Consider the following 18,794-nt stretch of genomic DNA (forward strand, 5'->3'; position numbering starts at 1 on the left):
GAATTTTTCATATGGTATAGTAAAGCAAAAGGTTACATATTTAAATGTCACCTTATTTTCCCCAACATTCCCCCCAGGAAAATGGACTGAGCAACTATTTTTGAAATGTCACTATTTTGGGTGTCACACTTAAAGTAAATATTTCAAGGATTATAAAAAATTAGAAAATTAATCTTTGCTTTCTTAGAGCATAAAATATAGTTAAAGAAAGACAAAACACTACAAAAAACAGTCTTCTGTTTCTAGTATGGAGACAAACTAGGTACACTAACTGACCAGTCTATTGCCAAAAACAACTAAAAATGCACTTTCGTGAGTCCAGCATCCTAAAGGACTGCATCTTCATAAGGGGAACTGGAAATAAATCCTTCTCACTGCCCAGGTAACCACAGGTAAAATTCCTTGGCTTGAAAATTGCTTGGCATTGTGTCAGGGGCTGCAATCTTTTCCTGATAATTTCTAATTTCAAATTAGCCCTCGAGTAACTTGATAGGCCCCTAAAACTTTGATAATATAGTAACCAACTCATTTGGGTTTGCCTAGTACTCTTAATTTTAGCAGTGAATGTCCCAGGGACACCCCCCCGCCCAGCCCCCAGTCCTGTCCTAATTTGGTCACCCTGAGAACCATCTTCCGTCCAAACTTGAGCCGGATTCTCACAGAGAAGCTTTCAGAAATATTATCCCTCCTATGTGCTCAGTAGCTCAGTCATGTCTGACTCTTTACGACCCTGTGGACTGCATCTTGTGAGGTCCTCTTGTCCATGGGATTTCCTAGGCAAGAATACTGGAGCAGTTGCTGTTTCCTTCTCTAGGGGATCTTCCTGACCCAGGGATCGAACTCTCATCTCCTGCTTGGCAGGCAGATTCTTTACCAGGGAAACCAGCTCTCCCACAGTAAAATCCCAGGAAGCAAGGCCCTGTGGGAGCCAGCAGAGAGAGAAGCAGCAGGATCCGTATCACATAGATAAGTTTAGGGTTGTCAGAAACTGTCTTAGTCTCTTTAGGCTGCTATGACAAAATAACACTCACCGGGTCACTTTTAAATAATAGAAATTTATTTCTTACAGTTCTGAAAGCTGGGGAGTTCAAGATCATTGCACCAGCAGATTCAGTATCTAGTGAAGGCCCTTTTCTGGGTTTATAGGCTTCTTGCTGTGTTCCCTTATGGTTTAACGACAAGGAAATTCCTAGGGGCTTCTTTTATAGAGGCATTAATCTCATTCATGAGGGCTGTGTCCTGGTTTTCCAATCACCTTCCAAAAGCTGTACCTCCTAACACCATTACCTTAGGCATTAGATTTTCATTGTATGAATTTGGCAGGGAAGACACATACTTGGACCAGAGCAGATGCTGTATATAACTGTGTTAAAAATTCTTAAAGTTTGAGTGTCTGCTTTTCTGTATTTTTTCCAAGTGCATTTCTTTAATTATTTTTCCATATGTATTGTGTTTTTTAAAAATCACAAAGCACTGAGATACTATGTTATTAATATATTGCTTTACTTCTGCACTTGTATGTTTTCTTTGCTTATCTTACTATGTTTTAAGGAAGTCATTTTCTTTTTCTTTTTGGTATTTTCCTGATTCTTTTGGTTTAAACATATTGTTTTTCATGTGTCTTCACAAACTCTCGCTGGAATTTTAAGTTTGAACATTATATTTCTTTTCCAATTTAATTCTAATGTTGTATTTTCTCCTTTAATTTATAAAATGTAATTTCATAAACTGTTCTCTTTAGTGGTAGTAATAAAGATTCAGACTTTAATTAATAGCTAACTTTGAAAAGTTAACATTTAATATGTCCTTGTATTTTTGCTTTGATTTATATGTATATTTTTTGGTCTATTTTGATGTAGTTTCCATATATGCATTGTGATTGAAATGTCAACTTTACTCATAAATCATATATAGTCATTAAATTTTAATTAAATAATACTTTTGTAAATATTAGTATTCAAGTAAACCACTTTTATTACATCGTTTTATTTCTAATGGGTAATTCCATCCAGAATCTCACTGAAGAGTTACTCATTTTCTGTATTAAAATTTTTGTGTCAGAAATTTGGGGAAATTAGACAAAACTTTATTTTTAAGAAAGTTCTTTTATCCTAAATAAATATGTTGAAAATCCTTGAAGTGGTAACATGAATACTAAACATTTTGGGTACTGCTTTACATGAAAGCAGCCCTAAATACAAGCCTATATAGCACCACCTAGTGTCTGCCGTTCAGAACAGAACTGTTTTCCTATGTTTGCTGTAACTCTCTGAAAGCTAATATTTGTGCCTTAGTGGCACTGTAGTACTGTAATGGGGTGAGAAAGTCTGTATTGGCGTGTTTGACAAATGTAGATTAAAACAAAACATTTTTTAAAGTGCAGAATATTTTTCCTTATTCACTTAATAACTTTGCACTCGGGCAACTATTGGAAAAACTCTTCCCCTGAAAAAGAAAAATGATTCCAAGGTTTTTAAATTTCTGTACGTCTTTAAGTCTTTTGTGAATTTCAGTTTATTGGATTTTCTGAAAGATAAAATATAATTTCTTCTAATCTTTTGTTTTAGGTCAAGAGCAGAGATTGAACACGAAGCACTGATTGATGGCAATCTGGCTACTGAAGCAAATCTAATCATTTTGGATACATTAGAGATTGTTGTTCAGGTAAAAACACTAATTAGAGGAATTTAAACTAGTATAGATTTGGTAAATTAGGGTTGGGGAAAAAGGTATTTATTGAACCATATAATTATATTTGAATATCAGTAGATCCTAAAAATTATGTCCTTGCTCCTCTTTTTTTCTCGTTTAAATTCTCTCCATTCTTTTTTCCCCTTTTCTTATGAAAATCCCGCGCAGCTTCTTTTCCTTGAGGAGCTTCTAGATCTTCCATTATCTTTTTCCTGTTAAAATTTTTATTGGTTAATTCTTACATAGTTTATCTCTAAGCAGATTACAGTTAACATCTCTATTGTAAAATTGCAGACAGTCTCTGTGACGGAATCCAAAGAGAGCATCCTGGGTGGCGTGCTGAAAGTGCTACTACACAGCATGGCCTGCAACCAGAGTGCTGTTTACCTGCAGCACTGTTTTGCTACGCAGAGAGCTCTGGTTTCAAAGGTGGGTTACTTTTGTGCCTGCTGTCTTGTCAGACTTTGTTTTCTATACTAACATTGTCTAAGATCACTTGATACATTCATTGATCATATCTTAAATATATTTATAGATAAAATTTTAGTAATAACCTAAGACTTGATTCTTCTTTGCCTTTCCTCTACTGCTTATTCTTTGGAATTTCTTTCTTATTTGGACTACCTTTAACCTGTTGTCTGGTTTGAAAAAAAAAAAAGAGTAGTTCTGATGTGGAGAAGGGCCTGAAATTAATAGCCTGTTTTAAATATTGGGCTTTTTGTATTTTCATCTTATTCTATCTATTTCTTATTGATGTGAATTATCAAGAATTACTCTGTCAGTTGTTCAGTCCATTGAAATTAGCTTATCCTAGGTAAATGGAAAGAAAAGTACTTGTTTTGTTTAACTACTTCAAACATTTATTTCCTATGTTTGTTTTCCTCTGAAAATCTATATTCTTAACCTTGAAGGTATCTATTTCATCTCAGTCATCTTATCAGGTGAAACTTAGCCAGTGAAGATAACATACACCATTTTGTAATAGTAAGAACATTTCACGCTGTGCAGCAAAAAACTAACATAATTTTGTAAAGCAACTGTATTTCAATGAAAATTAATAAAAAATTTTATCATAGACTTATTATGTGTTACTATAGTGCTTTATTCACATTATTTAATCTAAGGTGGTCATACAGTCCCACATAGGTAATATTATTAGGCCCATTTTTATGGAAGAGAAAACCTGTCCAAGGTCACAGTACTAACACAGTCCATATTCAAACCCAGTCTGTCTAGTTCTCTGCTCCACTGTATTAACCAGTAGCAAATACTGTCTCTTAAGCATTCTTTCAGTTCCTGGGCTGCACTGACAGATTCCTTCATCAGGCTGTATTAACATGTGTCTGAAGCTTCTCCGACATAAATTCAGTGGTGTTGTTTCTCTCCAGTTCCCCGAGCTCTTGTTTGAAGAGGAAACAGAGCAATGCGCTGACCTCTGCCTCCGGCTCCTGCGGCACTGTAGCAGCAGCATCGGCACCATACGGTCGCATGCTAGTGCCTCCCTTTACCTGCTTATGAGACAGAACTTTGAGATTGGGAATGTAAGTGTTTTATCTTAGGACTGTCTCTGTGGATTCATAATGAAATATAACTTCTGTAGATATCTGTTATATGGGTTTGGGGAGAGCATGGCATCTTGGGCTGTATTTTGAGTCTGATCTTAAAACTGTTTCTTTTTCTGTGAATAACATAAAAATCCAAATCTCCAGTTTTATACTAAGAATACTAAGAATGACATATAGTAGTACAGATTTAAACTACGAATGTATGTTGAGCAACTGTAAATTGTAATTATTATAATTAAGTGAAGTGAAAGTAATAATAAGAAAAATTTAAAGTTTAAACATCTTTGCTTGCTATTTCATGATTATATGCCAGTCTTAGAAGAATTCCATGTCTTCATTTATGGTCTTTTATTTGATTATAGATTTATGTGCTATATTTTTCCTAGCTTTTTGAGTCAAATGTTTAGTTCATTTATTCTTACTCATGTAATTATTTAAGGTCTAGAATATTGCACTGTGCACTACTTTTGATGTCTCATTGGTTCTAATATCTAGTATTTTTAGTGTTCTTGGTTTCTATTCAATACATATTTTGTAATTTCCATTTGTATTTTCATTTTAACCTGAAGTTTTAAAGTTTTGATGATGATGCTGTTCAGTTGTTCAGTCACGTTCTGCTCTTGGCAACCCCATGGACTGCAGTACCCCAGGCCTCCCTGTCCTTCACCATCTCCCGGAGCTTGCTCAAACTCATGTTCTCTGAGTTGGTGATACCATCAAACCCCTTGTCCTCTGTGTCATCCTGTTCTCCTCCTGCCTTCAATTTTTCCCAGCATCAGGGGCTTTTCTAATGAGTCAGCTCTTCGCATCAGGTGGGCAGAGTATTGGAGCACTTAGCTTTAGCATCAGTCTTTCCAGTGAATATTCAGGATTGATTTCCTTTAGGATTTACTGGTTTGATCTCCTTGCAAAGTTTTAAAATTTTGATGATAATTTTTGGGTTTTGTTTGTTGTTTTCTGGCTATCCTGTGGCTTGCAGGATCTTAGTTCCCAACCAGAGATTGAACCCAGGCCCTCAGTAGTGAAAGCATGGAGTCCTAACTATTGGACTGCCAGGGAATTCCCAGTAATTTTCAGTTTTACTGGAGAGTGATCATAGTACAACTAAAATGTCTCCTTTTTCGTACTATGGATGTGTGTGTTTGTGTATTCAAGCATAAAATGTTTTTATAAATGTGTTACACAAGCGTTTAAAAAGAAGAGGTGCTTTATCTTCATCTCTTTGGTTGACTGAAGGAGATGGTTTAAAGCCTACATATTGTCTATTTCTCCTTTTGGTCTTATTTGATAAAGTGATATTCATAACTGTTTGGTATATTGATAACTGCTATTTTCTTACTATGAATTATTCCCTTTAGAATTGAAAAAGACTCTGAGATGGCTTAATTTAAAATTTTTACATTTTTGACCTGACTACTGCCTTGTGTAGTATTGATACCTCTACTTTCTTTCTAATTTGAATGTGACTTAGGTTATCTTTGCCTGTCCTTTCGTTTTCACTTTTTTGAATCACTTTACTTTAAATGTGTGTCTTATATACAACATAGAGTTGGGTTTTGCTTTGTAATTCAGTTCCTAAGTTGAATTAAAGCCAATCTTTCATACTTGTTATATCAGCTACATCCTGGATTTTTGTTGTATTATTCTGCTTTTCCACTCCTCTCCTTAAAAAAATTTGTTGGTTGTTTTCATCTTGTACATGGTAAGTTCACCTTAAAGTTTATATTGCTTTAGTGGTTACCTTTATAATTATGTAGTACCTTCAGTCCTCTATTTCTTTAATCATACATTCTCAGTGGAGGCAGTATTGTCACCAGCCTAGTGGGTATTGGTTCTTAGCTATCACAGTGGCTTCCCTTGAGTTCTTGTATTTCTATGATTTTTTTTCCTTCCTAAAGTTATTGGCTTCATAAATTTTTTATAATTCAAAGTAAAATATTTTAATTAGAATTTTCATCTGTTTCATGACCACATTTTCCTATTAAGTGTTCTTTATCTGGTATTTCACTGATCTTCTTTACCTATTTGTTACTCAACATAGAATGAGGCAGTTTATATTGACCCAAGTATTTGTAGGACAATCTATTTCTGTCCAGCCCTTTGAGATTCTTTTGGTTGTTTTTTTCTCTAGACAGATAGTTTTATCACTTCAAAGTGGGTTTCTTATTTAAATTTAAAAGAATCTTTTTTCCCATTATTTCTTAAATCTGCACCCTAGGATTCCTCACTATTTGCTATCCCCTCCTTGCCGTCCATTGAAGCTACTTCCTATTTAGCTTGTCTTGGCAGCCCTTATGCATTTTTCTAATACATAGATTATATCAGTCTCCTCATTTTGCTGAAATAGTGTTTATGGACTTTTTTTTTCTATTCATTGTTTATTTTTATATGAAATGCAGGAGAATAGGAACTTGCTATCTCACACTGTCCTATTTTTACTGGAGGCCAAGTCTTCTCTCCTAATTCAGAACAAAGAATCTAGTTACTTTACAGATTTTATTTAGTTTTTGAAATAAGAGTCCCTAAAATTTGACTACATGTGGAGTTTTCCTCTGTTATTTTAGGAAAGCTTTATAGTAATACAGGAGGACTAAAAATGAGTAATTTATCATGTTAATGTCATGTAGTACCTCTAAAAAGGAATAGGTGATTTATACCGGGCACGATTTTTATATAGATTGTATATTCAAGAGATGTTAGACCTAAGTATTGAATTGTGTTCTAGGTACTGTGGTAGGCATTGGGCAAACATAGATAAAAGGAAACTTATTTTAAAATAGCTTAGCATCTACTAGGGTAGGAGATGAACAGGTAATGTTCAGCTAGTAATAGTAAGTACCTACTTTACGTGGTTTTGTGAGGATTATATAAATTAATATTAAGTAACACACTTATTATGTCAGTAACTGGCTCTGAGCAAATGTTCAATATGTGTTTGTTGTTGATATACTGAGAGGTAAGCACAGGGGACTGTATAAATGTATAAGCACAGAGGAAAAAAGCATATACTCTCAAGGAGAGTTTCAGAAAGAGGAGATGCTTGAACTAAGGATGAAGAATTGCCCAGGCAGATGGAGAAGTAGTGGGTAGACTTTTTAGGTAACAAAAATGGCACATAAGAAAGGCATTGAGATGAGAGAAGGAAACTTTTTTAGTAGTTCTTAATTATTATGGCTCAAAGAGAGAGTAATAAGAGATAAAATTGTAAGTGAAATGTTTAGATTAAGCTGTCATAGGACAGATACTTGCTTATCACTACACTCTCTGTTCCTACCATATAGTTTGGCATGTTTATTTGGTCAAATACATGAATTTTATCTGCAAAGCTGTGAGCAGCCATTGAAGTGTGTTAAGAAGAAGACTGATATGTACGTTCAGGTTTACATTTTACAAAAATTTCCCTGATGCTACTTAGGTAAGGAAAAAGAAAGATTGGTTAGGAAGTTATTGCAGTAATCCAGGTAAGAAATGATAAAGGCATAAAGTAAAGCAATGGCACTGAGAATGGAGAAAGAACTGATTGGAACAGATTAGAAGATGGTGTAGATTGAGTTTCTAGTATGAATAATGAATAGGCAGAATGGCTATGGAACAGCTCCTGGTTTGGGGCCTGTGTAACTGACTACAATAGTAGCACCATTTGTTTAATCAATAGGACAGACTTTATTTTCTTGGGCTCCAGAATCACTGTGGGTGGTGAGTGCAGCCTTGAAATTAAAAGATACTTGCTCCTTGGAAGAAAAGTAATGTCAAAACTAGACAGCATATTAAAAAGCAGAGCCATTACTTTGCCTGCAAAGGTCCATATAGTCAAAACTGTGGTTTTTCCAGTAGTCATGTACAGATGTGAGGCTGGACAATAAAGAAGGCTGAATGCTGAAGAATTGATGGCTTCTAGCTGTGGTGCTGGAGATGTTGAACCTGAAGCTCCAATAGTTGGGCCACCTGATGCAAAGAGCCAACTCACTGAAAGAGACCCTATGCTGGGAAAGATTTTAGGCAGGGGGAGAAAGGGATGACAGAGGATTAGATGGTTGGATGGCATCACTCCCTCACTCAATTGACATGAGTTTGAGCAAGCTCCAGAAGATAGTGAAGGACAGGAAAGCCTGTTGTGCCTCAGTTCTTGGGGTCGCAAAGACTTGGGCACCACTTAGGGACTGAACAACAATAAAGGTTGTTACTGGTAACCTCTTAAAAGTGGTTTCATAGTGGGGAATGGTGAAACAGAAATGAATTTACACTAAAAAAGGAAGAATGTAAACTCTTGCAGTCTTCATTCCAAAGGTTACTTAAAGTAACCTTTAAGTTACTTTGTACAGGATGTGAGTTAAGTTATACTTTTATCATAGCAATGGACGTAATTAAATCAGGTAGAGTGTAGTGACCACATTTGACACTTAAAAATTTTGTGATGTTGGTCAAGTTCTTTAATGTCATCTGTAAAAATGGTGTTATTGTTAATAACATATACCTCTTAGTAGGTCAGTGTAAACTCTAGGCACAACTTCTAATTCAAGACTAACCCACAGTTTTTTTTTCAACCTTATCTTGTAGGCTGTTATCACAGGAAGATTCTAAGCTTTATGTCCATTTAAAAATAGGATTTCAGTACTACACACTTCATTACGTTTTCAAAAATATTTTTCCTAGAATGATGTTTTATACTAACTTTTTCTTTATAGGAAGTTAAAAAAAATAGACACTTCCCCTTTAAACTTTCCTTTATTAAATATTTGCCTGGCAATTTCTCTGTTACAGAATTTTGCCAGGGTTAAAATGCAAGTAACCATGTCACTGTCTTCCTTGGTGGGCACATCTCAGAATTTTAATGAAGAATTCTTAAGACGTTCTTTAAAGACTATATTGACATATGCTGAAGAAGATTTGGAATTGAGGGAAACAACATTTCCTGATCAGGTCAGAAATGCTGCTTTTTAGAGCGTGAACTGAAATAGGAATTGTAAAGAGGTATTTCCCAAATTGTTAAATCAAACTTTAGTTTTTCCTGGCAGAACCTGTATTTTTCTTTCAATCCATATGTGTCATAGATAGGACTGAATCTCTGTTTTAATAAGCCACCCTTCCTTCTCAGAATGGTTAATATTTTTGGTGTTTAATTCTGTGAATTTGTGCCAAAAAGAACACTAGACTTAGACAGTATGGATAAACAAAAAACTTTATGATGAAAGTGTTCCCACTGATTTATGAAACAATAATTTGCCTCAAAAACTAAGTTTATACAAACTACCTTTTGAGAAAACCTGAAAATCAGAAATAATTTCGTTTTGTATTCCTTATATCCCTATATGTTTATTTCTACTAGTAGTTCTACTTGTTTCTGGGTGAGAGAAGTGAAAAAATAGTCTGCTGATGAATTTGTATAAAATTTACTCTTCATTCATCTTGCCCCAGCATACCCACGTTCTTTAGAACTATATCAAAATTGTATTGTTTGTTTTGAAAGCTTTAGATTTCAAATCTGAAATATCTTCCAAACTAATTTAATGGTTGTGAATAAATGAGAGTTGAAGAATGTTTTTCATATAATTCTCTGCTATAGGTTCAAGATTTGGTTTTTAATCTCCATATGATCCTTTCTGATACTGTTAAAATGAAGGAACACCAGGAGGATCCTGAAATGTTAATTGATCTGATGTACAGGTAGCATTTGTTTAATTCACTTATACCTTGTAATTGTTGTTGTTTAGCTGCTTAGTTGTGTCCACCTCATTTTTGACCCCGTGGACTGTAGCCCACCAGGCTCCTCTGTCCATGGGATTTCCCAGGCAAGAATACTGGAGTGGGTTGCCATTTCCACACATTTTAAGTGTAAAGATTAGTTCTTTAAGAAGAAAACATAGTGTATATATTACAATATTAATTTTACTAATATTAGATATGGTTTTTGCCTGTAGGCTGAATATTCATTGGGTATTTTTAGAATTTTGTAATTTCTGTTGTATCTTCAAAGATGTAAGTAAAGCTTGACTTTTTCTTTGCCATTTGACCTTCATTTTTTACAGTTTTCGAGTTTCTTAAAGACAAGAATAAAATATTTCCTTTAAAATAAAGGTAATACAATGAAAGAATCTTTTATAATTTTTTTCCTTGAATATAAAACTTATTTAGAGCCCCATAATAAACTTGTAAATTCCCAGATCTTCTGTTACTGATTTTTTTCCTTAAAGGGCAGATTTTCATATAAAATGTCTTTTTTTTTTTTTTTTAGCTCCCTCCTCCCCCCAGGCAAAAAAAAACCCCTGATACTCCCCATTCCATGGGCCCACAGTTGTTTCTCTAAGCACACTCAAAAGCATTTTCATAGCACCCAAAAACTTGTCATAATAGGTTGTGTTCAGTAACAGAAGCCTACACACTGAACAAACAATTTGAACTCCCTTCCAGGTTAGGAAGCAACTGCTAATTGAGAATTTCTGTTCTAACTAGAATTGCCAAGGGCTACCAGACCTCTCCGGATCTGCGGCTGACCTGGTTGCAGAACATGGCTGGCAAGCACTCAGAGCGCAGCAATCATGCCGAAGCTGCCCAGTGCCTCGTTCACTCAGCGGCCCTTGTTGCTGAATATCTGAGCATGCTGGAGGACCGGAAGTATCTCCCCGTGGGATGTGTAACATTTCAGGTAGGAATCTGCCTTAGTCAAGGTATGTCCTTCTGTGGATTTAACTTTTCTCACTGCTGTTTATATTCATTCAGCTTGTAATAAAAGCACAGACTGAAAGTGATGCTTCACAAGATGAATTAACATTTCACTATCACTTTCATTAATATGTTTTTAAAGAGTATTTCTTGTTAAATCTCTTTCATGTTTTCTTACCTGTATGTTATCAGTGCTGTGTAAAGTATATGTAGTCTCTTTGCCTATACTGCTGTGAACTTCATAGCATCTATGAAATATATTCAAAATATTGAAAATCAGGATAGTGGACACTCTTAATTGGCTTTTAATTAAAATACCAGGTAAACCAGCATTCTCCATGGCTTATTAAAAACATGCTAAGATACGACTCAGAGATGATAGTTTATGCTCTAGTAGGGCTACATACCTCTGACCCACTGGCTGAATTCTTTGTCTACCAAGAAGAGTCAATTATGCTTTGCTTTTCTTCAAAGCCTTTTAATTCCAGGTTTGGGAAGTTATAAAAATTATTTAAATATTATGTTCTCTGATAAATCTAAATACAAAAAGAAAGTGAGTTATTGTTTCTGTGAAAATTATTAATAAGCTGAATGTTTTGCAAAGAGATCAAGACAAATAGAAAAAGATTGAGGGAAAATCTCCAAGAAATCTAGGATAATTTGATAATCTTTTAAGTTCAAGTTTTTACTCTAAAGAAACCAAAACTGAAAATCATAAATGGAGGTTACATGGTGGGTATTTAGTCAAGAGAGATTACATGGGACTCTGATCTTGAGACCCATACACAAAGAAAAGGCCTTAGATCTACTTCGAGAAATTGACAAATGTGTGACTATCTAGGTTCAAATAAAATATTTAAGGTGTGTATGTATCATTTCCTTTTCAGAAGTAATGACGGATCCCAATCTTGTTGGATAAGAGGGCTTTTTATTATACCTGAGTTTTTTCATTAACTTGATACATGTTAGGCAAGCCTTGAGACCATTTTTGTATCTCAGTTTCCCTGATGAGTTTTAACAACATCAATTAAATTAAAAATAAAGACTGTTTAAGTCACCTTAGGTGTTGTGTGTCATATCACAATTTTCCTTAGCCCATGATTTTTTAAAGTTTTCTTTCTTACAACTTTTTATTAATGGAAAAGTTAGCCAGCAGTGGTGTTACATTTTCTTGTCATCTTCACAATACAAGTTTTTGGAGATTCGTCTGTTAGCTTTTCATTGACTACCCCCCTTTTTTTTTAATATGCTGATAGCTATATTTTATCTTTGCTTACTTCATATATATCATTCATGTTAAGAAATTAATTCCATTTCACAAACCTAAACATTTTTTTCCTCCTAGAATATTTCCTCTAATGTTTTAGAAGAATCTGCAGTCTCAGATGACGTGGTATCTCCAGATGAAGAAGGTATCTGCTCTGGAAAGTACTTTACTGAGTCAGGACTGGTGGGATTACTGGAACAAGCAGCTGCTTCTTTCTCTATGGTAGATGACTCTTGTTCATTTCTTCCCACAATTATGTACTTCTTAGTTATTACTGACATGTATATTTATGCTTTCTGCTTATGACTGTGCTTTTCAATTATGATAATTTTCTCTAAATATCTTAAGAACTCTTTAGTAATGGATTTTCTTTTCACATTCATCATTGCTTATTCCTTCTTATTTTGATAGTCTGTCACTTCCTCCGGTGTTTTTCATCTGCTTGTTTGGGAACCAGCACTTCGTCTATAAGAGATTTTTTTTTTTAAGAAAACTTTTACCACCAATCATTTTCTAAAACCTTAAAAAAGCCTCTGGTGCTCAGGAAAGTTACAGCCTCTCACCCGATTGGTAGCATAACGAGCTCTGTTAGGTAGACACTGAAATGGTATCAGGAACTTTATGAACTACATCCTAGATCCCTTGTCTGATTCCCTACCATGCTATAAGTCCAGTCCTTGTCCCTCCCCATCTGTATATGAAGAATTGAAGCAGTCAATGTGGATCAGAGGTGTGATACTTATTGGTGAAGGGAAAAAAATAGCTAGCTGAATCCTTGCTTACTTTCTTGAACCATGTTGATAGCATCACCTACTTTCTGTGAGTTTTCTGCTGAGTGTTTGGTGTCCCAGCACCAAGGTTTGCAAGACAGGGAGGTCCATGTTAGGGTAAAAGGGAAGCTTGATAGAATGTACTATTACTTGATGTAATTAAGTAATAGTACATTACTTCCCCATTGTACTATTATTGGGAATCTGTTGTTGTTTCTCCTGTCCTTAACCCTACCCAGCAACATGTTGGTTATGGGTATAGATTTAGGAGATTCTTGCCTGGAAAATCCCATGGATGGTGGAACCTGGTAGGCTACAGTCCATGGGGTCGCAGAAAGTCAGACACGACTGAGCGACTTCACTTTCACTTTCATCCCCTTTCTCTGCCATCTTAGTAGTTAAGCACTTAGTAGTTAAAACACTTCAGGCACAAATTACTCAACCTACCAGTACCTTACTTTTCTTATCCATTAAATGCATCTAATAATAGTATGTACTTCAAGGACTGTTGTCAGGATTAAATGAATTAACCTATGTAAAGTGATAACCACATTACCTGGCTCCAAGTAAGTTTTAGTATATTTGCTGTTATCATCCTCTCATCATTATTGGTACTTAGAAGTAACTCTTGTAAAAATGATTCTGAGACTTAAAGAACTTTAGGTGTTTGTCCTCTAAAATTTCTTGTTTTTGAAGACCTTAATTGTCCTGATTCCTATCCCAGATCTCTGTTCCTTGAGCTTCAGTTTAAGGGATCTGAACTAGTAGGGGAAAAAGTTTTTGCTATTAATGAAATATTTTAATAAATATACATTCTCTGTATATATGTGTAATTTTAATAATTCACAGCAGTGAATTTAGATTGGGTTACAGTGGCTTATGTTACAGAAGCCTCTGTTTTGCAGTAGCATTTAATTATGAATTTCATTCTTTTTCAGTTAATCTATTTAATATTAATTAAAATAATTACTGGGACATTTTAGTTACACTGAATATATTTTACTATTGCAGCTACGTGATTGCTTAAATACACTCCTGTGAGCTGACTAGAAAATATAAGAACCATGTTTATTTTCTTGGGAAAATGCGATTTGTGAAGCAGTGGGAACTCAGTGACTCTTGGAAAATCTCTCTTTTCCTTTACCACAGCCACCAATCCATTACAAGAAAATGGGATAGCAGTATAAACATGTTTTGTCCCTCACTCTGATTATAACCAGAGCAACACTTGGCCAACCACTAGTAAACCAAAACTGCTACTTGAATAAAATCTGGTGGCTCAGAATCTTATGTTTTGTTAAAGATTAGTGATTTTTCCATAGGAGAGTTCCCTTAAGATTTTCTGTGCCAATTTAATATTTTGGGAAAGTTAATAATTTTAGTGTCCTAGGAAGCAATAGGTTTATGTGATATTTGTGTATCTGTGACTTGTAATAATTGGGTTTCTATGTCTCTGCTCTGAATTTGTTTCTGCAAAATTTATATGCATATATAAGGACACACACATACACACATTTTAGTTAAGTAATTACTGAGTAGTAAAAGCAGAATGTATACTTATATAGAAGTATACATATATGTACTTTTGTGTATTTTAAATGCACAAACACAAATACACACACATATGCTTTCACTCAATAGAAGAGATAATATATTGTGCAAAATTATTTTATCAGGTCTTAATCAAATTAAAAATCAGTAGCGTTTGTTTTTATGTCCTATTGGAAAACAGTTGTATTGCCTTGGAAATACTGTGAGTTCATAAGTTGCAATTCACTCTCTTATTGATGTAAAAGAAAGCAATCTCTTTATTATTCTTATAGGCTGGCATGTATGAAGCAGTTAATGAGGTTTACAAAGTACTTATTCCTATTCACGAAGCTAATCGGGATGCAAAGAAACTATCCACAATTCATGGTAAACTTCAGGAAGCCTTCAGCAAAATTGTTCATCAGGTAACAATTGTACTTTCTAACTTCAGTGTAAGTAGAGAAAACTGTCTTACCAGCTTTAGTGTTGCTTTGTACTAATGTCAAACTTGATCCCATGAAATGACCATTTTAATCAAGTTACAAATGAACAGTGTCAAAATGATGACTCATGGCCAAAGCAAGACTCATTAACAAAAATGAATTTAACCTAAAGTAGATTATGATCATCATAACCTTCCCACATAGATTCTCTTTTTTCTTCACTTTTTTGAATTATTACTAGTTGCTAATTTTTTTTAATTGTGCTACTTTCTGTTTCACAGTGTGGGTAATAGTTATGAATTTGATTTTTTAAATTTATTTCTATTCATTTTCTTCCAAAAATGTTTTTATATTTATTAAATGACATGAAAGCTTAATAAACTAATATTTTTAATGATTTCAACTGAACTTTTAACTTTTTCCCAGATATTTTTATCCAGTCATCCTCTGACATGTTTCTCGTGTGGAAGTAATATTTAGTGAAAATAATAAATGGTTGTATTTATTTATTCAATTATAATAGTATGATTTCAGTACTTATTTTGAGTTCATGGGATCCACATGTTATCTTTAAAATTAAAGTAAACTTTGTTTAAAAATGAAGTAGACTACTAGCAGTTGGTTTCCCTGAAGCTAAATCGTTGGCTCCATTGAAATACTCTGAAACGTTATGTTAAGGGTCCTGCTTTCCACTTTTCTCCTCCCTTCCCTGTGCTACCTGTGCTGTTGTCTGCTATTGCCATCACCTAAGAATGAAGTATAGTATTGTTTTTCCACTTTCGTGTGCAGCATTAGTCCCACTTTATTGTCTTATCAGCTTGACTTCCTCTTTCTTGCCATGGACTAAGCTGTTCTAGATGAATTGATATAATCTGAAAAATTTAGTCTTAAATAGGGCTGCTATTCTGTTAAGCCAGAATTTTATTGTCATTTAATAAAATATTGGAGTTGTGAAAGATCATTAGAATTCTGGATCACAGCAGGTGGGTCTTTTTATAATCAGTTATACTGTTAAAGAAATCTCATCGAAGCTTCCTATAGGTTACACAAATTGCAAATTACACAGGTCAGGCCTGGAACATCTAGAGCTGGAGCAGCTTCCAAGAAACTTTCATCCATTTGTACTAGAGACATTTGAGCAAAATTTCAATTTCTATTCCAGCTTACCCTGGGTACTTCAGTGAAGTGCAGCTCCCGTTAGTTAGTGATCTAATTTAGACACAAATAAAACAAGCAGTTAGCTTTCTTTTCCCTAAATTTGTACTTTTTACTTATTAAAGTTTTAAATGGTGAAATTTTAGTTTCTAGGTTTTGAACAAGCAATTTATAAAATTATCATAGGTCTTAAGTGAAGGAATATGGTGTTTAAAATACCCTAGTGTTTTCTATGTGGAGAAGAATTTATGGTGTATAGTTTCTTACACTACTGAACTTCCTTTGGCTTTTTTTGTTCTTTTTAAACAGTTTTTTTTATGACTTGCCCTTTTTTACTTTTTTATTATACAGAGTACTGGCTGGGAGGTAGGTAATGTTTTAGTTAGTTAAAGACACTAATAGATTGATTTGATCAGATTTCTTATGCCAATGCTTTGCCCACATGTGCTAGCTGTGGGCATTCTGTTGCTGTCTGCTGTCAACTGAATTCATTAACCAAAGAAATTTTGTTAAAATACTGTAAGTTATGTTAAGAAATTTGTTATTAAGAGGTTGTAGGCAGTGCATGGAAATCCATATGTTACACTAATGATATTCTTTGGTAAATGAGCCACTTTGTTGTCACTTTAGTTTGTTTTTATCCTTTGAAGCATTTTCTTTCATCAGCATTTACACACAAGATTTCCTTTTTTTAACCATATTGTTTCACCTCATTCTACAGAGGTCGATTTATGTGTTATTGCTCAGAGGTGTAAATATAAAATATTTCATCTGATATAAGATGCTATCAGTTGTTAAGATATCCCATTATTTTACATTCTTTTAAGAAAGATTAGAAAAACAATCCCTGTATATTAAACTCCAACATCCCATCAGCTGAAAAATGAATGCCAACCTCAGAGATACTAAAATATGGGCAAAAAAAATGTGCATCTTGGAACTGATAAAAGAGTATGTTAATTTGATCTTGAGTCACTTCACCTTGAGGATAAGTACTACTGAGGAATGAAATTCACTTTTGTCATTTGAATTTTGTTGGGGGGAGGGAAAAACAGATTGAGAGAACTTGAAATTTAATTTGACTTCATTTTCTGACAATGTTTGATAATTGTGTTCAATGAAGACTGTGTGTGCTTCCTTTTATGGAGTAAGTATAATAGTTAGGCTCATGAAGTTATATATAAATCAAATCTTACCTGAAAAATGCCAGAAAGAATTGATTACCTTTTTAAAAAATCTTTCTGTAAAGGAAGGAATTCTATAAAATAAAAAAATTCTACAAAATAATTCATTTTGATGAGGTAAAGCAAGGTATTAATAAAACAGATTATTTAAAGCTGAGTATTAATATTTGTTAATTTTTCTGCTTTGCCTTTCACTTTGTAGTCAGGTTTATGTTGATTAAACAATTTAGGCTTTTTCTGTTTGGTTTTGCAGTTCTTGTTTTGAGACCCAGCTAGAAAACCTTCAGAATGAATGTTACTATTGCATTCTCTTCCATTTCTGAATTAGTTGCCACCTTTTGTTTTTCTTCAGACGAAACCAGTACTTTTAATCTACCTTAGTTCCTCAGATTAAATGTGTATGACTTTTTTTATACCCAGTATAGAACGTCTCATTTTTGTGTCTCAGTTAACTTATATAGAGACTTTCCATGTGATCTTTGAGTCATAAAGGTCCTTATGGGTTTCCTAACACAAAATGGAATTAGGTGAAAAGTAAGCATGAAAGCAGAGACATTGAACCTCTGAGCAGTTTATTACTAGTCTGCTTGATGCTAAATCGACCCCTGAAAGGTATAATTTTCACTGGTTATGACATTAATATTCTGTCATCATCTTTATTGCATGGTAAAAGTCACACGGACTTTATTTTCTTGTTTATATTCTTGTCACTACCTTTCACTGGACCTTTAGCTTTGTAGCTTCTAAAATTGTTGCACGTTTGTTTTTGCTTTTCCCTTGTAAAACTTAAGTGGATGCTTGCATTTTAAAAGTATGTTTGCTACCATTTGCTGCTTATTTGTTTTGAAATTTCCCTAATTAAAATGCTTTCTGTTTTCTCTTCTCTCTTGCCCCTGGTTGCTGACCCTACTCCCTACTTTTACTATTGTCTATTGTGGTAAGTTCCTCTCTTGTGAATATTTTTCTTTTTGACTCTGGGAAAACTTCAGTAATTTCATTTTTTCTAAAAGCTATGGCTCCTAGCTAATTTCCTAGTATTCTTAAGGAACTCTCACTGGATTGAGATCCAGTAAGGATATCTGATACTATAGAAAGGGTCTTTGAATTGATAGCTCCCTCCTTGATCTGGGCTTATATATTGGCACTGTATTTAATTTTTCACTGTGCTCCTTGATTTGGTACAAATCATTTGAGTTGGCAGAGCTTTGGGGGGCTGTGTGTGTGAGTTTGTGTATGTGTGTGTAAAAGATAACTCTAAAACTTGATCGCAAATTTGGTTAAATATTTACCATATAAAATAACACGTCATGAACCTTTCTTAAATCATGGTGACTGTTACTTGCTCTGCAAATTTCAATATCTGAATGACTGTTAAACTGTTTTTTTTCTCTTTCCCACCCAAGTACATTTATTTTCTTGAAATAATAGGAAATAAAGTATGTTTAAAAATTTCTTACTTATAATTGCATTTTAAAATTATTATTTCTGACTTTCTATATGGAAAATTATAGCCATTTGATATTTCATGT

The 18,794-nt window shown here is 34.1% G+C and overlaps 1 protein-coding gene across 6 annotated transcripts in view; it reads left to right on the forward strand.

Annotated features, from left to right (window-relative positions):
- Nucleotides 1-18,794, forward strand: part of DOCK7 (dedicator of cytokinesis 7) — a 188,715-nt gene that overhangs the window by 148,060 nt on the left and 21,861 nt on the right. For 3 of the 6 annotated variants that reach the window (XM_020885436.2, XM_070468054.1, XM_020885461.2), the window contains 9 exons: nucleotides 2,568-2,664; nucleotides 2,986-3,120; nucleotides 4,080-4,232; nucleotides 9,018-9,176; nucleotides 9,820-9,920; nucleotides 10,707-10,899; nucleotides 12,262-12,405; nucleotides 14,777-14,908; nucleotides 16,433-16,447. In XM_020885436.2, the coding sequence (XP_020741095.1) occupies nucleotides 2,568-2,664; nucleotides 2,986-3,120; nucleotides 4,080-4,232; nucleotides 9,018-9,176; nucleotides 9,820-9,920; nucleotides 10,707-10,899; nucleotides 12,262-12,405; nucleotides 14,777-14,908; nucleotides 16,433-16,447 (1,129 nt within the window). The remainder of the gene's footprint in view (nucleotides 1-2,567; nucleotides 2,665-2,985; nucleotides 3,121-4,079; nucleotides 4,233-9,017; nucleotides 9,177-9,819; nucleotides 9,921-10,706; nucleotides 10,900-12,261; nucleotides 12,406-14,776; nucleotides 14,909-16,432; nucleotides 16,448-18,794) is intronic. The other 3 variants (XM_020885453.2, XM_020885446.2, XM_020885470.2) reach the window with 1 other exon arrangement.

The sequence above is a fragment of the Odocoileus virginianus genome, chromosome 5 (assembly GCF_023699985.2).
Source record: "Odocoileus virginianus isolate 20LAN1187 ecotype Illinois chromosome 5, Ovbor_1.2, whole genome shotgun sequence".
In the NCBI taxonomy this organism is placed as follows: Eukaryota; Metazoa; Chordata; class Mammalia; order Artiodactyla; family Cervidae; genus Odocoileus; species Odocoileus virginianus.